General features: G+C 40.6%; 1 protein-coding gene and 1 long non-coding RNA gene across 6 annotated transcripts in view; one reads left to right on the top strand and one right to left on the bottom strand.

The window, feature by feature from the left end:
• LOC130197525 (solute carrier family 12 member 7-like) overlaps positions 1–12031 on the bottom strand; it is a 40168-nt gene extending 28137 nt beyond the window's left edge. Inside the window, exons 1-4 of one of the 2 annotated variants that reach the window (XM_056420222.1) lie at positions 11752–12031; positions 11207–11389; positions 1200–1291; positions 467–598 (exon numbers count right to left, since the gene is read on the bottom strand). In XM_056420222.1, the coding sequence (XP_056276197.1) occupies positions 467–598; positions 1200–1291; positions 11207–11372 (390 nt within the window). In that variant the 5' untranslated portion in view covers positions 11373–11389; positions 11752–12031. Of the gene's footprint in view, positions 1–466; positions 599–1199; positions 1292–11206; positions 11686–11751 lie in introns of those variants that run through there. The other variant, XM_056420221.1, reaches the window with a different exon arrangement.
• A 305-nt stretch (positions 12032–12336) lies between these two features.
• LOC130197526 (uncharacterized) lies at positions 12337–23653 on the top strand. Of its 4 annotated transcripts, none has more exons than XR_008832484.1 (11): positions 12338–12684; positions 14336–14922; positions 15007–15292; positions 15520–15624; positions 15733–15823; positions 15999–16052; positions 20900–21034; positions 21416–21550; positions 21743–21811; positions 21916–22010; positions 23298–23653. It is a non-coding gene; the product is annotated as an uncharacterized LOC130197526 (long non-coding RNA). The 4 variants fall into 4 exon arrangements; XR_008832486.1 differs by having other exon boundaries at positions 12342–12684; positions 14336–14549; positions 15153–15292; XR_008832483.1 differs by having other exon boundaries at positions 12337–12684; positions 14336–15292.
• The last annotated feature ends 1040 nt before the right edge of the window (positions 23654–24693 follow it).

The raw sequence follows: 24693 nt of genomic DNA, 5'->3' as shown, positions 1-24693 counted from the left end.
GCAAAATCCACAAATTAGATATAAAAATCCCACAAGATGAAAGACAATACCTGGGTTCGGTTGGTACCGGGCCGCACAGAAAAATTGTTTTTTTTAAATCGAAGTCAGAAAAATATTTTATTTTGAAAAAGGACCGCATACACCCGTGTGTGCGTCTGAGCCTCTCAGGTGGTCACGAAATATGTGACCGACTCAAGAAGTCACGTAATACGAAAAAAGATGTATTAAATAACTAGTTTTAAAGGATTTTTGAATGGATGCTAATTTTTTATATATTTTAAAAGAATATCACATACTGCCTGGCATGCCTTCAGGTACCCCTATTAGAGAACCACTGCTTTAGTGGATAAGAAAGATGCCAGAATTTGTTTTAATAATGCTTAAACCAGATTAGAAAATCTGACGATCCCTAGTAAACATCACACATCCAAAAAAAAAAAAAAAAAAAAAAACACTTGTTCCGCACCATGACAGCGACCCTCCTGATCCCATCCTCGTACTCGGCCTCCTCGTGCTCTCGAACGCCCTGGGTCAGGTTGGTGTAGTTGGCCAGCTTGTTGAGGAGAGATGACACCATCGGGTTGCTGTCCATTTCCTCCTGCAGGGGGACAGAGGGGAGACAGAGTGGAGGGGGAATGCACGAATGAAAAGAAAAAGCATGTGCATTTTGACTTTTGACAGGAACATTGCTCCTGTCCTTCCACCGGATTATTGATTACTTCAAAGACTCGTTGTGGCTTCGCTCCTCGTTATATTTCTCACCTCTTTGTGACATTGCAGCCTGTGCATAGTTTGAGGTACTCAGTCAGAGGTCTTATATCTGTTCCACAGTCCGGCTTTAAACTAGAGGGCACCGAGCGTTTACAATCAGGGCCCTGACCTTATTTTACAAACTTCCATCAGAAGCCTTTAAATTTGACTTGAATTGTCTTTTTGTTTTTAAATCAAGATTCTATTTGCTTCTATCTTACATTTCCATCTCATAATGATGAAAATGGTTGAATCAATCAATTATCATGATAAATATTACCCACATCTGAAGGTTTCTGATCATAGACTAGAGCTGTGCCTTGAACGTCTGAGTTTTTTAATAAAGTACCTTTCATGAATCTCAATTTGCTTGAAAAATGTCACCGTCATTTTTCTTTCATCAAATGGTTTAACATTCATAATCAGTGGACATTTAGATGTTGTCCTACCTCAAACAAGGCCATGTTCTTGCCTTCATAATAATGTTCTCTATCATTGTCTGTGTTGATGAAGGGACTGGACTCTCTCTGACCGTCATCTCCTAGTGGGAACACACGGTACACACACACGCACACTGTGAGACGCACACACCACTGAGCAGCTGGATCACCATGGCACTGTGTGCAGTATCTGTATACAATACTGCAATGTCAATGTGATGAGAAAACACACTAAAAACACATGAATTATGATTCACTTTATAAAGATTTATTTAGGCGAGTTCCATGTTTTGGCCATGTTTACTGTGTACATGTTGACTATCTACAGTTTTACTTCATATAACAATGTATTTCTATATGACCATATGACTTACATTCCCCCAAACAAGTCAATAGTACAAGACAATGAATATTGATCAATATGTGTGTGTTTATCTACAGGGTTCTTACACATGTTGACCAATGGATTTCCAAGACTTTTAACCACATTTTAATGACCAAACGTTTTTTTTAAATCTCGGTGCATACATGAAAAGAGAACATTTATTATTTAAACTAACAATGAGAATTCTAAACCATACAGTATACCTTGAATAACACAAATGAATGAGAGACAATAGTTTGATGAAAAGAGTAAAAATGTATGTCTTTTCAGTTAAGGTGCATTCACTTGCAACACAAAAAATATGCATGTATTTTTTATATGTTGAGCGTCATTCTTTTAAAAGCATGTTCAGTATTTAAAACTCAGTGTAAATGCACATATGAATATAACAAAATTTCCATTACTTTTCCAAGACACATTTTTGCGCCATCTTGACCATCTTACACAGAGTTTTTGTAACTACGTCAGGGGGAAATGAGAAGAAGGTTGACCTTGAGGAACCTGGCAAACATTATCAGAACCAGTGATAGTGTTTCCGATTACTTTAAAAGTTGTAACAATTCTATAAAAATTAATTAAAAAAACAAAAAATGTAAGGCTCTGCCACCTGTGATCATTTTGCTACAATTAGCTTTTTTTAAAAAGACAAAGCAACAGAGTAACACAGTGGGCCTTTTACAACACTGCTCAATTTTGGTCACTTTAGCCCCTGGTTGTCATGCAGTGGTCTCAGTTTATTACAGTCGGTATTTTATCACACTTCAGCCCGTCTTTATTGCCTTGAAGGAACCGAGACCTGACAGTGTTTCAGAGATCACTGAAGAGCATTTAATAAGATCAGTGTACTGTGGATTGCACATGACATGGTGAGGATTGTAACAACATGGAAGATGAAACGATGAGATGTGAAGTCTCTCAGAGGCCGCTGAGCCAAAAAACCCAGTCCTTAAAACATGGAAATCTTAAACCCCGGTGGTGCAGGATTTATATCGGCAATCAGTGTTTCGGTTTGCGTCACTTTGTAACCCGTGATGAAAGGGAATACATCAAACTGAACCATAAGGAAGTACGACAACTGCTCTGCCTGCCTTTGCAACAGGAATTATCTCAGCAGACTACGTTACAGATTGTTTGACACATTTAATCTGAAAGCCACTATATATCAGATCGAGGTGTCCGGAACACGTCAGTATATGATTGGCTAAGCAGTGAACAAACGCCTGAGCAACATTAGGTCAGCTGTAATAAACTTTCATTGAAGAGCTAAAACATATTGGATTATCTTTCAATGTTCACCTCAGTGATGGAAAAAACACCAGGAGGCCGGATGTGGTTTGAACACAACAATGACGTCGACATTATTGATATAGCTGGCCAGTAGTCGTATTAAGTCATTACATCCGCAGTAATGACTTAATGTTAAAGGAAAGCAAATAAAAGATAAGCTAGAGCAGTTTGGTTGCATCCAAATAGTTTGGCACAAGGAAAAGACAACACTTGCTGGGCCCACTAAAGTCAACGGGGCCATGGGAGAACCAGAACCAGGACTGCTAACTGCCTTGTCCACCGGGACTGCCAAAATCAACACAAACTGAAAGCACCATGTAGTAGCTTTAAGGACTGCTGTGAATCATAGGCTGACTAAAGGTTGATCAGACACAAATACAAAATGATGTGTTTTGTGCATACTGACACACACATAAACACACACACACATACATTACATTATTACATAACATGTCATTTAGCAGACGCTTTTATCCAAAGCGACTTACAATAAGTGCATTCAACCTAGAGTACAAACTAAGAACAACAAGAATACAGAAAGTAACATTTCCTCAACATAGTCGAACTAGGGATGGGCGATATGGCCTAAAATCCATATTGCGATATACATTGCAGCTATTGCGATAACGATATATATCACGATATATACTGTAAATCATAATAGAACCATTTCAGAACAGGTTACATAGACTCTAAGGAAAGCCAAACTGCTAAATGTATAAAACAAAAGAAGAAAGAAACTTAGTATGTCGTTTTGAGAACATTTGCGTTGCAGACGGTTGCAGCTCGTTGTCACGGTCGCGACCGTGTCACCGGGCTTGACGCGGTGGGGGCGTGGCTGCGGACTCCGCTGCCGCGCGCACACACCGACAAGCAATCACAAATCAACGGGACTATAAGAACCCCAGCTTGACACCCACGAGTTGTGGGATCATTGTACTATTGTCACATGCGTTATTGTTATACGTAATGTACACCCGCCAGAGGATTACTCGTTCCGTCAGCAGCCAGCCGATCATCCGTCTGCCTAGTGCCTACCCGTTCCTGCCTCGCGCCTCCCGCGATCACCGCCCGTCCCGCTGGGTCCACATCCGCTGGGTCCACATCCTGTACACATCGTGACACTCGTGGCACTTTATATTTCGCGGGTCATGGATAGATCGCGTCAAACATGCAATATCGCGATAGAGCAATATAACTAAGATCTCTATCGTAGGCCATTTTTTATCGTTTATATCGTATATCGTTTATATCGCGCATTCCTAAGTCGAACTACAAAAGTACCATAATAAGAGCTATTTAAGTGCCACTACATACACATAAGCTGTAGAAATGGGAAGATTTGCCTCTCTACCGTGTACACTGTATTTCTGTCAGCAAAGTATTCAATACACATATAGTCTGGTTCACCAACATACGTTCTCTTTCATGGCAGTAAAGTGTACACACAGCTACTCAAGCAATTGGCACAATATTGCTGAGTTTTCCGTTGGACTCTGGAGTCAGACGAACATACAAATATGTATACCTTTGTTGAACATCCACTTTCTCGGGTTAACATTGACCTTCAAAACCAACTACTTAGCTTAAACTCTCCCGGTGACAAAATAAGAGTCAAAGTTCTGTCGCAATTTTTAAATGCTTTACTGAAAGAAAGTCCATTCATCCATTTTCATCCGCATAATCCGGGGTCGGGTCGCCGTGACAGCAGATCCAGCAGGCCGACCCAGGCTTCCCTCTCACCCGCAACATTTTCTAGCTCATTCTGGGGGATCCCGGGTCTCCTGCCAGTTGGACTTGCCTCAAAAACCTCTAATGTAAGGTGTCCAGGAGGAATCCAAATTAGATGTCTGAACCACCTCAGCTCAGACATAAAGTTATCATCCTTTTTATCAATGAAGGCAGAAGTTAAATAAATGCACGGTAGATTTAAAAAGTATGAGTATCTCTGTCTGCTGCTCTCGCACATTTCATCTTTTTAACACAAAAGCTTCCCATGCAGTGTAGTGGATCAGTTCATCAAGTATATCACAGCATGTACAAACTGCTGCTAAATGATTAACAACTAGTATACGAAGATAATTGTGGTTGTGTTAAAATAAATATAACGGTACGATCATGCTCCTCTTTTATGGAACCAGCTTCCACTTCTAGTCCGGGAGGCAGACACAGTCACCTCATTTAGGAATAGACTTAACCCTCCTGTTGCCTTCGGGTCAATTTGACCCGATTCAATATTTCACCCTCCTGCCGCCTTAGGGTCAATTTGACCCGATTCAATGTTTAACCCTCCTATTACCTTTATATTTACTAACATATTTTACCCTTGGGGTCAATTTGACGCCAGCAATTAAAACCTCCAGAAAATTATTAGAATTAATATTGTTTTCCAAGTTTAAGTGTGAGGTACTTTATGTTTGTTTGTTGACTACCGAAAGAACACCGACATTAAACATTGAATGGGGTCAAATTAACCCTAAGGCGGCAGGAGGGTTAAATATTGAATCGGGTCAAATTGACCCTAAGGCAACACAAGGGTTAAGACTTTCCTCTTCGATAGCGCTTATAGTTAGGGCTGAATCAGGTTCACCTGGTCCAGCCCCTAGATATGCTGCTATAGGCTTATAGGCTGCTGGGGGACGTTTTAGGATATACTGAGCACCTATCTCCTCTGCTCTCTCTCCTTATGGATGCATTTACATTTCTTCATTGCACATTACTAATTCTACTTCCCCGTGACTTCATGTCTTATAGGGTCCATTGGACTTGGCTATGTCTGAAGCGGATCCTGAGTCCTTGCCCCTGCTTCCTGCATCCAGCCTCTGGCCTAGACCTGGCCTCCTTCCCAATGGCCATGCCTCCTTCTCTGTGACTCCTGCCTCAAAAGCCGACCTCATAGGTCTGGCCTCTTTCGCGATCGATTCTTCCTGCCTGGTAGGCCTCCTTCCATGCCCTTTCTCTCTACCGCCTTCTGTTTCATGGATTGTGGAAGTCTGGATCGTGGTCCATGCCTACTACTTATATTCATACTGTCATATTCAGTGAATATGTTTATGTAACTCTGTAATGCTTCCTTCTGTACACATGACATCTATTCTTCTGTCCATCCGGGGAGAGGGATCCTCCTCTGTTAAAAAGTTTCTTTTTTCTATTTCTTGTGAGTTTTTCCTTATCCGATGTGAGGTCAAATGTCAGGGATGTCGTATGTGTACAGATTGTAAAGTCCTCTGAGGCAAATTTGTAATATGTGATATTGGGCTAAAGAAAGAAAACTGAAACGAATTGAATAGCACTCTGCTAAATGCACTGAGGGTGTTTATATTTCAGAGAAAGCTAAGTCACATCAGTTATTTTTCTTCGATTGTTTTTGGTTTCCTCTGGTATGAAACACGGAAGACCCATTGACCCTTTGCCAAGCTCCCCCCCCTTGATGGAAGTTAGACTAACTTCCATCAAATTGCTAAATTTAAAATCTATAAATACATAATCAATGGTTTCTGCCAGATCTGCAAAAAGTGCTGTGTGCAGCCTAAGCAAAAATACTTCAAGCAGAACAAAACCAAAGACGACACCAGTTAAAGGATAGCTTTGGAAAATGACTGTACTGAGATGTTACTGTTTATACTGATAACATCTTGTCTAATCAGCACTTAGCGCTTAAAGTTCTGTGCCTCTGCAATGAAGCACATGTACAAGTACTGCCACTAATAGATGGTGATATTCGGAGCCCTGCTGATAGTGTATCAAAAGGGATAGTTAGGTTTTCGGGAATTTGCTCACAATGGGGGGGAAACATGTAGGGGCACTCTGAATATTTTTCACATTAGTTTCAGTTTAACCATCAATATCTACAGATGTACAATTGGTCTGTGGCTCTGGGAGTCTAGAGTAGGAAAGAAGTGAGCCTACCAGACCTCTGTAGCACACTTCTGCTCAAGTCTACATGCTTGGCCTAATGATAGCGTGCTACAAAATTTGCATTCTGGGAAATGTAGGATTAAGCGTTGTTGGGGCTGAAACCTTAAGGGCTGAAAGCCAGGATGTCACATTAAGTTTCCTCTTTAATCATCCTTTTTACGGTATGTTGAGAATAACAATCAGCCTAGCTTAGCATAGAGACTAGATATTTATGGGGTTAGTTTGTGTGCCTGTGTAAGTGTGTGAGTGAGAGAAATTATGAAAATCATACTGCTTCTAAATAAATGTTGAGATAAACAAATGCCTCCATGATTGATTTGTTTTTGGGTGACAAATATAAGAAGCTGTCATTTAAATTGAGATCTTTAGTCAGATATTTTTTCTATGCTTTTATGCCAATGTCCTGGAAATGACTGATTGTTACTTTCATTTTCAGGTGTTACCACACTCAGCCAAACAATCCACATTATTTGAATTTCCCAAAAACTCAGTGAACAACGAACTGATATAAGTTGGGGAGGGTAGGCCATAGCGTCCTGTTAAACAGGATTTGTCCAGCAAAAGCATGTTATCATCGTAGCGTGGAATTAACCAGCTGCAGACCCTTGTCAACAGAGCACACTGCATTCTGTCATGTTACCTCAAAGTAATTACCGAAGGTGATTGCTCCGAAAGCAGTGTGGACTAGTTTTGCTAAAAAGGAACAGCAAACACAAATAAATCTGACCTGAACCCATCAACACGCACAGAAAGAAATATTGAAAAAAAAGGCAAGGAAAGACAAGATATCCCAACATTAAAATCAGAATTTTTGGTTTGATCTCGTTGGTTAACCTTCAGTGCAAATCTCCCCCCAAGAAACTGAGGACATCTTGGTCACTTATTGGCAGATTTCTTCATCTTATCAGAATTTTTGGTTTGATCTCGTTGGTTAACCTTCAGTGCAAATTTCCCCCCAAGAAACTGAGGACATCTTGGTCACTTATTGGCAGATTTCTTCATCTTTGTCAAACATTAAGTTGCAATGGCTAACTAGACAGATACATAAAAAGAGCTGAGGCAGGTGTGGGGGTGGAGTCTCCAATTTGGCCTTGGCTGCTGGCTGTTTGGTAATCAGCCAGCTGCTCTGGTTGATTGGCAATCAGTCAGCAGCCTTGGCTGCTCTCATAAAAAGGAGCAGTTGAGAGTGGAGAAGAAAGAGTGGGCAGAGGTGCCGTCGTGCGGTCTGCTGTATGTTGTCAAATATCCCGGTATTGGTGTCGAATCTCTGGTGCTTTGGGGGGAAACCTACGGGTGACGGCCATGGAGTGGTCACAAGAGCTAATAATTTTTAAAAAACGTTAGAGCTTTGTAAAGACCAAACATCATTACAAAACACTGAATGTTAGATGTAGAAGGAAAGCAGGATTGTTGGAGACAAAACTTGGTTTAGGAGCAATCGAGTTAGCGTGCCTTCCCTGGGCCCAAAATTGCTATCAGTAGTGTGGGAAATTAATGAGTGAACAAATGAAGAGTCTGTCCAAGAACACAAAATGACCAGAACACACCTGCCAGGTTTAAACAAAGAGACAAAATGACCATAATGAGAAGCAACTATATAAACAGGCAAAGCAACCACAAAAAGACACTAAACAACCACAAAGAAACGCAACAACCACACAGAGACACTAAACAACCACAAATAACTGCAAAACAACCACAAAGAGACACCAAACAACCACAAAGAGACACCAAACAACCACGCATAACCTCAAAGAGACACAACACAACCTCAAAGAGACACAAAACAATCACACAGAAATGCAAAACAACCACAAAGAGACACAAAACAACCACAAAGAAACCCAAAACAACCACAAAGAAATGCAAAACAGCCACAAGGAGACACAAAATGACCACAAATAAATGTGAAATGAATGCGAAAAGGTGTGATGCCCTTGTTTTGGTCTTTTTTGTAACTCTTTCTGTCGTGGGTCTTGCCATTTGTGTCCATCTTGTCTCATAATCTGCTCATGACTGCAGACTGTCTGGTGTAACAAATAGCTGTAGCCTAATTTATATACAAAGAGACAGTCAGATGAGAAAAAACTAAGTTAGCTAAACTGCTGTACGGTAAAAGTACCATTGCCAATTTCTGTAGCTGCCATCTCTCAGCTTTTGACTTGCAACATATTAATAATCATAATTTCTGCGACATGGTGAACTGAAGCTAAACCACGTATATTAAATGCATTGCATTGGAACTGACTCCACTATCTTGTTGTATGCTGCGATTGTGGGTAGACAGCAGACAGCCAGCAAAACAGAGATACATGGTCTGTAAAAAATAAACATGAAAAGGCGCTAAACACGAAATTGGAAGCATTTCTATTGCCTCTCGACAGCTCTTAACATGAGACGGCTGAGCCGGTGGCTACCAGCTAACAGTCGCTTTCGCGAACAGCGCGCTATCAGCTGATCACGTGCACGACAACCATGCCCCTCCCCCCCTCACATATGTCAACAAAGCGAGGAACTCAGATCACGTCACACACACACACACACACACACACACACACACACAGAGGGAGAGCGGTTTTATTCTCTGCTCGGGTGGACTTGAATCCAATATATCTTTACATAGCAAATAGTTAGTAGCTGCAATATTATTGCTTGGAATCCCTGACAATTGAAAGTTCAAAATGAACGAGAGAGCTGAGCCTTTTGTCGGTAGACGGAGCTAGGCTACATTTTAATAATCAGCCTTAAAAATACTTGTACTCCTTACTAGGGATGCACCGATCTGATCGGCGCCGATCCATATCGGCCGATATTGCCATTATCGGTTTTGATCGGCGTTCTCAAAACGGCCCATCAAACCGATCGATCAGATGACGTAACATCTGCGAGAACTATCAGACGTTTCAATCGCCGCGCACCGCAACGGAGACTATGCGCCCGGCGAGGGCCGTAGAGTGAGAGGTCCACGAGGGGATCCTCACGCAGCGAGCGGCGTCCCCGTCCCCCGAGTTGAATCACTGGGTCAACTCAGCCGACTCTCACATGTCTGCCCCTATAGACTGATGCTCACGGTAAACGCATTCGATCGGGAGCGCGCGATCGTTTTGATAACGTTAGCGGAAGGATTTATGTGACAACATCCGGTTTTGCAAAGTTAGCGGAAAGAACCACGTGAAACAACATCCGTTTTTCAAAATAAGATGTCGACAAATCATACACTAGCTTATAAAAGTAAACAATGAACTGATTTTGTATCTTTATAGATCGTTTCTGAGATTTAGCTTAAATTATGCTAACATTAGTCCTAGGCAATAATGCTACACAATAAATAGAATGCTTCAATCGACACTGATCGGTGATCGGTATTATCGGATCGGCAGATACTGATTTCAGTGATCGGTGATCGGTGATCGCTATTATCGGTGATCGGCAGATACTGATTTCAGTGATCGGTGATCGGCACAAAAAACCTGATCGGTGCATCTCTACTCCTTACAGTTCTAACAGCTTTTCAAAGGCTTAAGTAACACAATGTGTGTGTGTTTGTGTTTACACCATGTGCCTGCTATAACATGTCAGCGTGCTTCCCTTTGTAAGTGTTCAATTTACACACTCAGTGCGTTTACATGCAATCGAATTATTGGCTTAGTCGGACTGAAATCTAATTATCCGTTTCATGTAAACACCTTTGTCGGACTATGTGCGGTCCGACTTCGATCCGATTAACACCCCTGGATAGCTCGATCCGATCCAGTTGATAATTCGACTATCGCGGCATGTAACGGTGAATTCGATTAGGAACTGGACTTTGCGTCTTTGCGCATGCTCGAGATCCCGCCGCCCTCCTCCCTCCCTCCCTCCCATGTCGTGACCCGGAAGTCGAAAGAGACGATAAATTAAATTCTCCGTGTACCTTCGGCGACGGCGTCTTCTCTCCGTTATCAACTCAGCCAATAGCGCCATTTGCATTCGCTGTACTCCTATTAACGCCATGGAAGAATAGTAGAGGGATGTAGCTTCGCCTTGCTCTCTGTTCACCATCTTTCTCAAAATGTTGTTGTTGGTGGTGGTGAAGAGATCAAGCGGAAATGGATGTATCACCACGAGTTGTAATGAAAACAGCGCCGCCTATCGTATCGGATATGACATGCTTTCGGCCAATGATTCGAATTACTCACTGCCATGTATATTGGGATAACAGCAGATCCCCCAAAAGATAGCATAGTCTGACTAAAGCAAGATTCAAATTATACCATCATGTAAACGCACTGAGTGAGACATAGAGTTTAATCAAGCATGCACATTACAACAGGCAGTGCATGCTGGGATAGGTTCCAGGAATAGGGTCTGAAAAGCGGGCCTCCACAGCTGTCTGAGTATGTCTACGAGCCAAAGTAGAGTTTTTTGTCTTACACTGTGTCCTTACCGGAGTGAGGTCCTTGTGAGTTGTCGTCATCTTCTTCCACCCTGAAGATTTTGCCCAGACTGACAGGTCTGCTGCCTTCACCCACCGCCGCCACGCTACTGCTGCTGTTGCCGCCGCCGCTGCCTTCTGCATCCTCCACAGGCACTACGGTGAAGTTGATGGGCATCTTGACTCCTCAGTTGTCTGGAAGAAAGTTTGAAAGAGGTAGTCCAGGGAAGGCACTTTGTGTTGTGCAACGTTAACCCACACAGGGAAGAGACCAACAAACATCCAAAGCAAGTGAAATCAAGGCCCCGGTGCGACAGTTAGAACTTTGGCTTGACCTCAACATGCTACTCGCTCTAAATCTTTGGTTCCATTCCTTTTTGTTGTGAGATCCAGTGTCCTCTAAACTCAGGGGGGGAAGTGCCTCTGCCTCCTGCACATGGGGCAGGCCAAAGTCCTGCAGCATGCATATTCTTTACTCTCTCCTTTTTCCCTTCCCTCCCTCCTCCTCCCTCAACCCCACGGCTCCCAAGACGATTGCCCCATGTGACCCTTTTTACCATATGAAAAGAGTTGGAGTCCATACATGGAGACCACTGCGGCTCCTCCCAGTGCTCTGACCGTCCCACTTCTCTGACTCACACCTTTGTCATGCCAAAAGGCAGAGAAACAAACTCTGAAGGATCTGTTAACGTTTCCAGATTACATATCAAATCCACTTTGACTGAAAACAGCTGGCTGGTGTTTCAGAATCCAAGTGTGAGCTGCTTTTCTTTCTCCGTTCCTCTGGCATTCCTTTGCTTTACTTTTGCTTCCTCTTTCCAGACTGGTCGAAGTTTCTGTCTGGCTTCCTCCAGGTAAACAAAAAGGGCGTTACATTTCTTTCTCCCACAGTGCATTATGGGTAGCGGTGCTGAATACCTCATGCTCACAGACATTGTGTCGGCAAAGGAAACGCCTTGAGAATCTTGGACACAAACTCTCCTGCAGTATAGGTGACAATGGACAGTCTCAGGGGAACAGGACTAACCTTGGTATTAACAATGGACAAACATAAACAGGAATTGTTTTTAGTTTGTCGGAATGGTTTAATTGGCACGTTTTCTCAAGAAGTAGGGGCATTTGTCTTGATGCACTGTAAACTTTCATAACTACTTTAGAAGGATATACAGCAGTGCAAGTAATATAAAGTGTGTAGTGCACATGTGTCAAACTCGCGGCCCGCGGGCCACATCCGGCCCGCGAATGAATTTCCTTTGGCCCGCATGATAAAATCTATTTACTATTAGAGCTGGCCCGCCGGTATATCGCACGCACCACCATAATACTACAGATCCCACAATGCACTGTCCGCGTGTCGGCACGTCAATCGCGGGCCCGCGAATGCGCGCCTCACAGTCTGTATACACACCACTTCTGTCAACTTTCAACTATCTCCTCCACAGAAAATGGCGAAACGAAAGGTGGAATTTGAAAACAGGAGTTTAAGACAGGTGGGAGGCACAGTGTATGTTCGCGGATGTAAATGTCAAAGCTGTGTAATACTGTGCGGAGACAGTGTGGCTGTAATGAAAGAACACAACATAAGAGCGCGATCACACCAGACGCCACTTTTAAATACGCAACCGCTCCAAAACCGCCGGGCAAAACAGCGCGTTGGAGTCGTGTTTCGATTTAGAATTATAAAACTCTTCGTAATTAATTACCGCTAATATGAGTGCATTGTCGGCAAAACAGGCGCGCCTAAAAACGCTACAAAAACGCACCGCGCGGCATTTGAAAGGCATTCACACGGCGATTTGCCGATTTTGAAGCAGTAAAAAACTGCGGTCAACTCAGCCGACACTCGGATCTCCTTGGTCAACTCAGCCGACAGTGCCGAGACTTACATTTCTGTGCACCTATAGACTGATGTTGACGGTAAACGCATTGGATCGGGAGCGCGCGAGGGTTTGATAAAGTTAGCGGAAGGATTCACGTGACATAACATCCGGTTTTGCAAAGTTAGCGGAAAGAACTACGTGAAACAACATCCCTTTTTTCAAAATAAGATGTCGACAAATCATACACTAGCATATACAAGTAAACAATTAACTGATTTTGAATCTTTATAGATCGTTTCTGAGATTTAACTTAAATTATGCTAACATTAAAACTTTTTTACTGTACCAAGGAAGAGTTTATAAAAATAAAAGTCAGACTTTTGTATGTTAAAAAATTCCTGTATATAGATTTCCCCAAGAGTTCCAGGAAATGAATGATGCAGCTGTGTTCAAGACAGTCCTGACTTCCATTATCCTGGAAATCAAACTTATCTATGTTCCCAATTGGGAGATATTTCAAAGTAAAAGTCCTAAATGTTTACGAGAAATCTGTCATTTCATGTTTGAGGTGCTTTATATATGTTTTTCCTCAAAACCCCCGGCATTGACTGATGCAGCCGTGTTTAAGACAATCCTGACTCCCATTATCCCGGGAATCAGACATATCTACGTTCCCAATTGGGAGATATTTCAAAGTAAAAGTCCTAAATGTTTACGAGAAATCGGTAATTTCTTTCATGTTTGAGGTGCTTTATATATGTTTTTCCTCAAAACCCCCGGCATTGACTGATGCAGCCGTGTTTAAGACAATCCTGACTTCCATTATCCTGGGAATCAGACATATCTACGTTCCCAATTGGGAGATATTTCAAAGTAAAAGTCCTAAATGTTTACGAGAAATCGGTAATTTCTTTCATGTTTGAGGTGCTTTATATATGTTTTTCCTCAAAACCCCCGGCATTGACTGATGCAGCCGTGTTTAAGACAATCCTGACTTCCATTATCCTGGGAATCAGACAAATCTACGGTCCCAATTGGGAGATATTTCAAATTAAATGTCCTAAATGTTTACGAGAAATCGGTCATTTCTTTCATGTTTGAGTTTGAGTCAGCCTTCAGGAGCGCTGATCAGCAAATATTACTACATTGTGACTGGAAAAGGACAAGAAGACTTGATCGGGCTACCAATTCTGCATCGCTGCCACACGTTATGAAGAATGCCAAAGATTTATGTCGAAAACTGAGTAATTGCTGTTCATACTTATCATTTCTGATCTTTTTAACGTGAAATCTTTGTAATTTTACAACCTTTTTCTTTCAGTGCCCCCAGACATTACCACCTGGCCATGCACGTCTTTGGTCTAATGACACAGGCAACAACCCTAAATGACTTAGGCGAACTTGTCATCAGTGCAGCGGTGGTTTTTTCCAGTTCCCACAGTGAGAGTAATGTTGAAAAACATTTCCAGAGACCATTAACAAAAGCAGGACATTGTGACATTGATGACACAATCATTGTGGAGCAAGACTTTGTGGTATGTAACTTAATAATTTTTTATAGCGCAACTATTTTATCCCAACTTGGATTTACATAAAGTAAAAAGGGAAGCTTTTGGCAGGACTGTATTCACCTGCATATTTATTGCCAAAATCCAATAGACAACCATTCTTCGGTGGTGACAGGGTTTACGTTTGTTTCCAAGATGTAAGAAATAAAACTAAACTTTAATTATTTTTGCGAGAATGATGTGGGACCAACACCATTTCAACATCATTTTGATGACATCATTGGACATCAAGAGCTTGAGAAAAATGGGGATCCAAATGTATCCTGAAGTATAACGTTTATCCCAACATTGGTGAAGTACTTCTTACCTCAAGCCGCTCTGTGGTCTGGCCTACTCCTGGGTTAGTCCTATTTTTCACATGTGCTTTGATATACTTTTATTTTCATAGCTATTTAATTTAAGTAAAGATAACATATTTTGGCAGGTGACCTTGGGCACCATGGAACAGGTCCCATTTACGACAGACTTTCGCAAGTGTTCAAAAGAGCTTCATGTAGACCCACACAGGTACTATAAGCCAAAATCATGATACTGAAATAAATGTGAATTATTCCATCCTGGATATTACAGAGAAAGATCAAGATCAGGTTATGGAGAAAAGTCAATGGGATCTGAAAAAGATCCGTTTTCAACGGAGACGACTGACCAGACTTGATGACTTTGTCCACACCTACAAAACCTACAGTGACTCTTTGAAGAGGAAGAAGAAGGTAAAATGTTTAAGTGCTTTGACATAATCCATAAAGGTCCTTGTATTGTTGAATATTTTGTTCTTTAGTGCAGCAATGACATTAAAAAAGCACCTAACCTAGCATAACAGTCTGTCAATCCATTAAATCAGAAATAATTTACTTTAAACTATAAAGTTGTGATTATGTAACTGTCATGGATATCCTCACAATTAATTCACTGTTAATATGTTTTGGATTATGTGTAGACACACCTGGTGGATGTTGAGAGGTGGAAGCAGAGAAAACAGAATAAGCGAGGAATTTATGTGACGCCCTTGACCAAGTCTTTTCTTTTCAAACAACACAAAAAGGTAAAACAAGTTTTAAAGCTAACAATTATTATTCAATATGTTGAAATAGCATAACATGTAATAAATACAATGTTTGTATCAAATACAATATTTGTATTTTTCTCAAAGCACAACAGAAACAATCACACCACAAGCTCCAACAACAACAAAAGATCTTGACCATAATGAAAAGGCCATTAAAGGGCTTTCAACAAGCTTGGTATGGTTGCACAATGAACAGGAATGTAAAACACCTGTAAATCAGCAGCTTCATGTTGTATTTTGTATGTAATACACTTGCATGAATGCAGTTATTAATACAGATTTGACCATGTTGTTAGTCTCGACGGAAATAGTTTAAAGCTTTACATTAATAATGCAATTTTTATATCTAGAAGCCAACAGATGATGAGGATGCACAGGGATGCACAGTTGATGCTCCATCACAGGTGAACTTATTGTTAATGTTTTAGCAATACATATATATATATATATATATATATATATATATTAGTGCTGTGAAAAATAACGCGTTAACTCAGTTAATTAAATTACAGGTTTAACTAGTTGGTTTTTTTAAACGCATTTAACGCATGCGCAGAATGAGCTTCCAATCCGTCTGTTGGTCGTCTCGAACCAGCAGCATGTCATTCTGTCTCTACGTGTGTCTCGCGCGCCGCAGAGCTCGGATGCCGGCGTGTGCGCGCACATCGGGACGAAAAAAAGTCACTTGCACCCCCCCCCCCCACCTCCCCCCCGTCAACAACTCTTCTCTCGGCTCGAGCAGCAGAGCTCCGATGCTGGCGCGCGCACTGGTGAGCAATGCAGGGCTCTCAGTCTCAGGGCTCTCAAGTCTCACGCATTGAGCGTGAGACTCACGCATTTCGGTCTTAACTCACGCACTCCCGCCACACATCGTATTTCTCACGCTGAAAAAAACTCTCGGCTCTTTAATGTTTTAATGCAGGGGTGCTCAATATGTCGATCGCGGTCGCCGCAGAGCTTCTTCAGCGTTTGGTGGTTTAGGTTAGCTTGAATGTTAGCCCGCTATCTGCTGCTGTCACGCTGCACGGTGTAGCGATCCTAACAAAGTACCCGTACGTTAAGAGCGATGTGATTTAGCATATTTTTAGTATCGATACTTCACAGACAGCTCCGTGTCGAGCTGTCTGCGCACACTACGCAGCGAGTGCCGTTAAGTGGCGGAATTTTCGGCTTTAAAAATAAAAATTAAAAAAGATGCCAGAAGTGAAATGTTTAAGTTCAGTCTGTAAAGTTCTGTTTCTGTAACTCTCCAGCTGCTCATCCTGATGAACTCTGTATCATTCAATTCAATTCAATTCAGTTTATTTGTATAGCCCAATTTCACAAATTACAAATTTGTCTCGGAGTGCTTTACAATCTGTACACATAGACATCCCTGCCCCAAAACCTCACATCGGACCAGGAAAAACTCCCAAATAACCCTTCAGGGGGAAAAAAAGGGAAGAAACCTGGAGGAGAGCAACAGAGGAGGATCCCTCTCCTAGGATGGACAGATGCAATAGATGTAATGTGTACAGAAGGACAGATTTAGAGTTAAAATACATTCAATGAATATGACAGAGTGTATGAATAGTTCATAGTAGGCATATTCCACGATGGAGACCTCCACGATCCATCAGGCAGATGGCGGTGGGGAGGAGGTGGTAGTCTCAACAGGACAGTGGCGTAGTCATGAGCAGGAATTCCACGACCCAGACGATCCATCAGGCAGATAGGATCTATGCCGTCTCATAGGGTCCGATGACCCCATGAGCGTAAAGTCAAAAGGACTTCGGGAGAAAGCAGAGTTAGTAACGTGTGATTGAGAGATGAAAATTCATCCTTAAGGAGAGAAAAAGAGGAGATAGGTACTCAGTGCATCCTAAAACGTCCCGGCAGCTATAAGCCTATAGCAGCATATCAAGGGGCTGGACCAGGGCAAACCTGATTCAGCCCTAACTATAAGCTCTGTCAAGAGGAAGGTCTTAAGTCTACTAAACGAGGTGACTGTGTCTGCCTCCGGACTGAAATTGGAAGCTGGTTCCATAAAAGAGGAGCTTGATAACTAAAGGCTCTGGCTCCCATTCTACTTTTTAAGACTCTAGGAACTACAAGTAGTCCGCATTTAGTGAGCGTAGCTCTCTAGTGGGGCAATATGGTGCGACAAGCTCCTTAAGATATGATGGAGCATCACCAATCAAGGCTTTGTAGGTTAAGAGAAGAATTTTAAAAGTGATTCTTGATTTTACTGGGAGCCAGTGCAGAGCAGCTAGTGCAGGAGTGATGTGATCTCTTTTCTTAGTTTTAGTGAGAACACGAGCTGCAGCATTCTGGATCAACTGGAGGGACCTAAGAGATTTATTAGAGCAGCCTGCTAATAAGGAGTTACAGTAATCCAGTCTCGATATGAAGTAACGTGAACCAATTTTTCTGCATCTTTTGAGACAAGATGTGCCTGATTTTTGAAATATTACGTAGATGAAAGAATGCAGTCCTTGAGATTTGCTTTACGTGGGAGTTAAAGGACAAGTCGATCAAAGATAACGCCAAGATTCTTTACAGTGGTGTTGGATGCCAGGGCAATGCCGTCTACAGAATCCACATCACCAGATAATTGATCTCTGAGGTGCTCAGGGCCGATTAAAATTACTTCGGTTTTGTCTGAGTTTAACATCAAGAAGTTGCAGGTCATCCATGTTTTTATGTCTTTAAGACATGCTTGAATTTTACAGAGTTGGTTGCTCTCCTCTGGTTTTATCGATAAATATAGTTGAGTGTCATCTGCATAACAATGAAAGTTTATGGAGTGTTTCCTGATAATATTGCCCAAAGGAAGCATGTATAAGGTAAATAAAATTGGTCCAAGCACAGAACCTTGTGGAACTCCGTGATTAACGTTAGTGGTTATCGGCGTCATCGTTTACAAATACAAACTGAGATCGATCTGATAAATAGGATTTAAACCAAATTAGTGCCGTGCCTGAAATGCCAATCGACTGCTCCAGTCTCTGTAACAGGATGTCATGGTCAATGGTGTCGAATGCAGCACTAAGGTCTAACAAGACCAGGACAGAGAGGAGTCCTTTATCTGCTGCCATTAAGAGGTCATTTGTAATTTTCACCAGTGCCGTCTCGGTGCTGTGGTGTTTTCTAAATCCTGATTGAAATTTCTCAAATAAACTATTATGATGTAGAAAGTCGCACAACTGATTTGCGACCACTTTCTCAAGGATCTTGGAGAGGAAGGGGAGGTTAGAGATCGGTCTGTAGTTAGCCATCTGGTCAGATACAGACTAACAGTCTCATAGTGATAATCAATGCTATGATGGCTCCATGTAGTTTCATTAATATCTTGTAGGCTAATACTAATAATACTGCCATTTGTTAAGTGTTGAAAAAGTTGGTAAAAAGTGAACCATACAGATATTTTATTTATTACTATTATAGATAAATATACCAGGATCGTATTTATGGTACTGTTTTATGGTATTGTATCAGTATCATGATATTTATGGCAGGTATGGCATAGATTAGAACATACGTGTCAAACTCATGGCCCGCGGGCCAAATGTGGCCCGCCAGGTCATTTTATGTGACGGCATTCTTGTGTCCTTAAGATTCACTTGTTGGTTCATAATTGACTGTAAAAGGGAATATTACTAAATAGTTTTGTTGTGCATACTGTGATATTCTGAACACTCAGGTTCAAACTGCAACATCTTTTCATTAAATACGTTTGGTCTCAGCTTGTCATTCAGGGGTGATAGTGCGTCCCAAAGCCAGACCAGTGGAGAACCACTGCCCAAACCAGTGGAGAACTACTGCCCCAGACCAGTGGAGAACCACTGCCCAGACCAGTGGAGAACCACTACCCAGACCAGTAGAGAACCACTACCCAGACCAGTGGAGAACCACCTGTCTCAACTGTGAAAAAGCTTTTAACAAAGTTAATGTAATAATGTTTGTTTGATCTTTGATAAAGTAATGTGGGTTAAAATAAATATAATTAAATTAAATAGATATTGTATAATATTAAATACATTTGCATATATAGTTATACATTTATATAAGTACACCTAAATAAACAAACAAATGCAAAGACAGTTATTTAACAATATGTTCTGGAGTAGTTAGAATTATACCGTGTTAGTGACAACCGGCCCATTGAGGGCAGCCATGAGGCGGATGTGGCCCTCGGTGAAAATGAGTTTGACACCCCTGGATTAGAAGATCGTGACAACCAGGTAGAGGCAGAACAGACTCAAGGAACAGACTCGAGGCTCAGCAGAGCACAAGACTTGAAGACTTGTTCACGCCAAAAAAAAAGGAAGTTGGTTCATGAATGACTATATTATATACAATATTACTATTATTATAGGGCCCACTGACTTGGTGTCAGAATGGAGGAACTATAGATTATCATACAACGTCCAACATCGATGTTCGTGGAAGTCACCAGCACCCGTCCCGCCTATCCTTCTCACCTTTTTCACCCCTGACCCGTTTTCATGCCTGTATAATAGTAGGGGAAACACTGGAGTTGATAAGCGTGTCTTCTTGTCTGATCAATACTAAACTGTGAGGTGCGCGAATGGACCGAGTGGCCAGCTGCTGATCACTCAGTTAACGAACAGAGGGGGCGCGCGCAGCGCGCAAACAATTTTTTTGGGAGCACCGAAGACCCATTTTGACCCAGGAAAAACCCTTAATGTATATATGGGATTAATCATGATCCACAGAAACCTGTGATTAACCTGATTACAAATTGTAATCGTTTCACAGCCCTAATATATATATATATATATATATATATATGCAATAAATGTATCTGTATTGTAAATCATTTTTTAGTGCAATTATTATTTAAGTATATGTCTTTCTCCAAAGGATCCAATATTTAAAAAAATATTTTGAATGGTAATTTGAAAGAGGGAAGACTAAAAAAGCTACAATATTAATCAAAAGTACCGTAATGAATAAAATAAGAAAGATGAATTAAAGATGGATGGAAGAGTAAATATGTTTCCCCTTCATAAGCAATTATTAGCTTTCCTTCTTTCTCTACAATTCATTTTTATAAAAGAAGGTAATGTGGTAAGAGAAACAGCAAAGAATAAAATATAAAAAAATAGCAGTTTTAGGTAGAAAGCAGTGATTGAATGATAATTAATAAAAATTAAAATGTATTTGTTCATGTGTAACTGATAATATGTCAAGTAGGCTTCATGTATCTACTTCAAAAAATATATAACATTACTTTTATGACCCTCAGCTCCAGGAACTGTGGGGACAAAATGACACAGAAGTGGTTGTGTCGGAGATCCCCTCTCAATTTAAAGGAAACAGCTTCATGATCCATCACAGCGAGCTATGAACCCTCAGACCTCACGAATGGCTTGCAGGCGAGGTATGTAGTTGTGATAGTAGAACAGAAATGATCAGGAAAAAACTCCCCAAAAGACTGAAAAAATTGCTCCACTTCACACAGGTCTAATATTCTTTGTCATGCTGCTTTAATGGGCTACTATATAAAGAACACATAGATTGTTGAGCCCTTGAACTGATTGACTATTCGGAAGGTGTTTAAATCCATCCACAGTTGCTTTTCCATTATTTTTCTATAGTCACGTACTTTTGAATGTGAATGCAAACTTTATTGTTGACCAAGTATTTTTTTACAACAAAAACAACAACAACAACAACACAGTTACCCATTCCATTTAGTTGTAATTGTCCAAAATGTAAATTAATTGATGATGTTTAATAGACTGTCTCTATATCTCTTAAGGTAATTGAGTGTCTCTTGCATCACACACTCAACGAGCTCCATTTGGGGAATAAACTTTATATCCTCAACTACTACACGGCTAATGTGATCCTCTTTGGAAAGAGAGAAGCTGTCAGGAGGAACAGTTTGTCCAAGGTAACTTGTGTATTTGTTGGGGAGCCAAGCATAGTTTGATAACGGTTTACATGTTAGCTGATGTTCATCACTGTGTCTTAACTATGATAAAGTAAATTCAATTTACTAGATCAAGACTTCTGATAGTAAGGTATTGACAACAACTTTAATATTAAACTCTTTTTACCATGTTAATGTTTGGATGTGTTACAGATCAACTTTGAGGACTACGAAGGAATCGTGTCTTTTGTGAATGTACACAACACTCACTGGAAGTTTCTGGTTAGTAGGAACTACATTTATATTCATCATTATGGTCTTTTATTGTTTTATGGATGTTGTGAATAATCTTTGACTGATATTTCATGTCTGTCTTGTGTTTTTAGTCCATCAGTGCTGCCCAAGGCAGCATTTATTTGGTGGACCCATTCCACACATCCACAGAGCTGGCAGACTCCAACAATGCTGCCAAAAGATTCCGGTACTTTTCTAATTACATTTTTTTGGGACCTAAATACATGTATTTCATTCCCTTATATCTATCATGTGTTGTAATAATTATGGTACAGGTGATAAAAGAAATGTAAGTATAGAGGCAACTATCAGAAGCAGGTATAGTTCGAATTGCATAACCCCTTAAACCAAGGCCTGAATCATATTCCCTGAATCAGGGAATATCTTGTTACAGAGGTTCTAAACCCATTTACATCGTGTCACCCAAAGTTAAAGCTTAGCATGTGGCTGGGACTTTGTAAGAATGCAGTGAGAACCCACGTGCGATTAGACAGGAGACTGAAGCAGCATTCAATTAGTTTAATTCTCTTTGCACGACAGCCAAACAGTATGTCAAACTTAGTTAGTTGGTGACCTCTAATGTGCTGTGCAGAAATAAAAAAAACTAAGACAGATTAGAAGTTAAGATGAAAAGAGAAGCCTTTCTCTGTATGGTACTAATGAGTGAATCGATATTTGATTAAGCACATAAAACATTATATTACAGAGCCTATATAGTCTGTATGTTAAGAAACAGTTGAAGTCAAAGATTAGACAAGGATGTTATTGGGTTGGTTCATGAAGTTTACAAACTGCTGGATAGCTCCCTTGCTGTTCCCGGGAGCAGGAACAGCACCTTGGAGAGCATTGCAACGCACAGTCTGACAGACAGACAGAGACACAGATTACAGGACTGTCTCAGAAAATTAGAATATTGTGATGAAGTTCTTTATTTTCTGTAATGCAATTAAAAAAACAAAAATGTCATGCATTCTGGATTCATTACAAATCAACTGAAATATTGCAAGCCTTTTATTCTTTTAATATTGCTGATTATGGCTTACAGCTTAAGAAAACTCAAATATCCTATCTCTAAATATTAGAATATCATGAAAAAGTATACTAGTAGGGTATTAAACAAATCACTTGAATTGTCTAATTAACTCGAAACACCTGCAAGGGTTTCCTGAGCCTTGACAAACACTCAGCTGTTATAAATCTTTTTTTTTACTTGGTCTGAGGAAATATTAAAATTTTATGAGATAGGATTTTATTTTGAAGGTAAGATCATTTAAAAATAAAATGTATACATTATTATTTTGGCCCCCAAACTGTTGAACATTGTAATAAATGTAGCACATGGTGGAATACAAAAAAAAATGTTTTAATTGTAAAACATTATTATATTAAGCTCCAAACTGTTACATTTTAAATAACAAAACAGCATGTAACCGTGGTCAAGTTAAAGGTGATTAATTTTCCCTAATTTTTTTAGATTCAGTCTGACAGCTGTTCCCGCTGGTTCCACAGCCAGTGCCTCGGAATGGACACACAAACCCTTCAGAAAGCATCAAATTCCAACTGGAACTGCTGTCTGTGTCCCTAATTATTGCACCAAAAGGATGTGCAACATTTTTTCCATTCATTATTTTACATTTATTCTAATTTGTGCAAAATAAAGTTTTATTTTATTTTTTCTGTAATTTCACTTTGGATAATTCACGGTTCAAATGTGTCACTTTAATGTTCTAAAATCGTAATTTTCAAAATGTTCTGAATTAATGTTCAAATGTGTGACTTTCATTTTGAAATATATTAGGATTAGTCGAATAAAAAACGACTTCCTGAACACATCTGCCTCAGTCATTTCCTGGGGTAATGAGGAAAAACATATATAAAGCACCTCAAACATTAAGTAAATTACAGATTACTCGTAAACATTTAGGACATTTACTTTGAAATATCTCCCAATTGGGAACGTAGATATGTCTGATTCCCAGGATAATGGAAGTCAGGATTGTCTTAAACACGGCTGCATTAGTCAATGCCGGGGTTTTTGAGGAAGAATATATATAAAGCACCTCAAACATGAAAGAAATGACCGATTTCTCGTAAACATTTAGGACTTTTACTTTGAAATATCTCCCAATTGGGAACGTAGATAAGTTTGATTTCCAGGATAATGGAAGTCAGGACTGTCTTGAACACAGCTGCATCATTCATTTCCTGGAACTCTTGGGGAAATCTATATACAGGATTTTTTTAACATACAATAGTCAGACTTTTATTTTTATAAACTCTTCCTTGGTACAGTAAAAAAGTTTTAATGTTAGCATAATTTAAGCTACATCTCAGAAACGATCTATAAAGATTCAAAATCAGTTAATTGTTTACTTGTATATGCTAGTGTATGATTTGTCGACATGTTTCACGAAGTTCTTTCCGCTAACTTCGCAAAACCGGATGTTGTGTCACGTGAATCCTTCCGCTAACTTTATCAAAACCCTCGCGCGCTCCCGATCGAATGCGTTTACCGTCAACATCAGTCTATAGGTGCACAGAAATTTAAGGAGATCGGAGTGTCGGCTGAGTTGACCGCAGTTGCAGTTTCCACGTTTATCCCCGACACGATGCCCCAGCTGTCTCCCAGGCTGCTCACACCTCTCTATGTGTGGCAGAACATACCTGTGTGAACAACTGTTCACTTTGATGAAGACTCGTCTGACTGATGAGCACCTTCAGTCCTTCACTCATCCTGAGGGTTTCCTCAGCTCAGAGCCTGACCCCAGACATGATGAACTTGTTTCCAAGATGAGACACCAAGTGTCTGGCTCAGACCAGTGAGCATCACAGAGCAGCAAACGGTGCTTTGACGCATTTTCAGTTTTAAA

This window comes from Pseudoliparis swirei, chromosome 8 (assembly GCF_029220125.1).
Source record: "Pseudoliparis swirei isolate HS2019 ecotype Mariana Trench chromosome 8, NWPU_hadal_v1, whole genome shotgun sequence".
NCBI lineage: Eukaryota > Metazoa > Chordata > Actinopteri > Perciformes > Liparidae > Pseudoliparis > Pseudoliparis swirei.
Note: the sequence above shows the minus strand (reverse complement) of the source record. Positions and strands in the feature narration are given on the sequence as shown.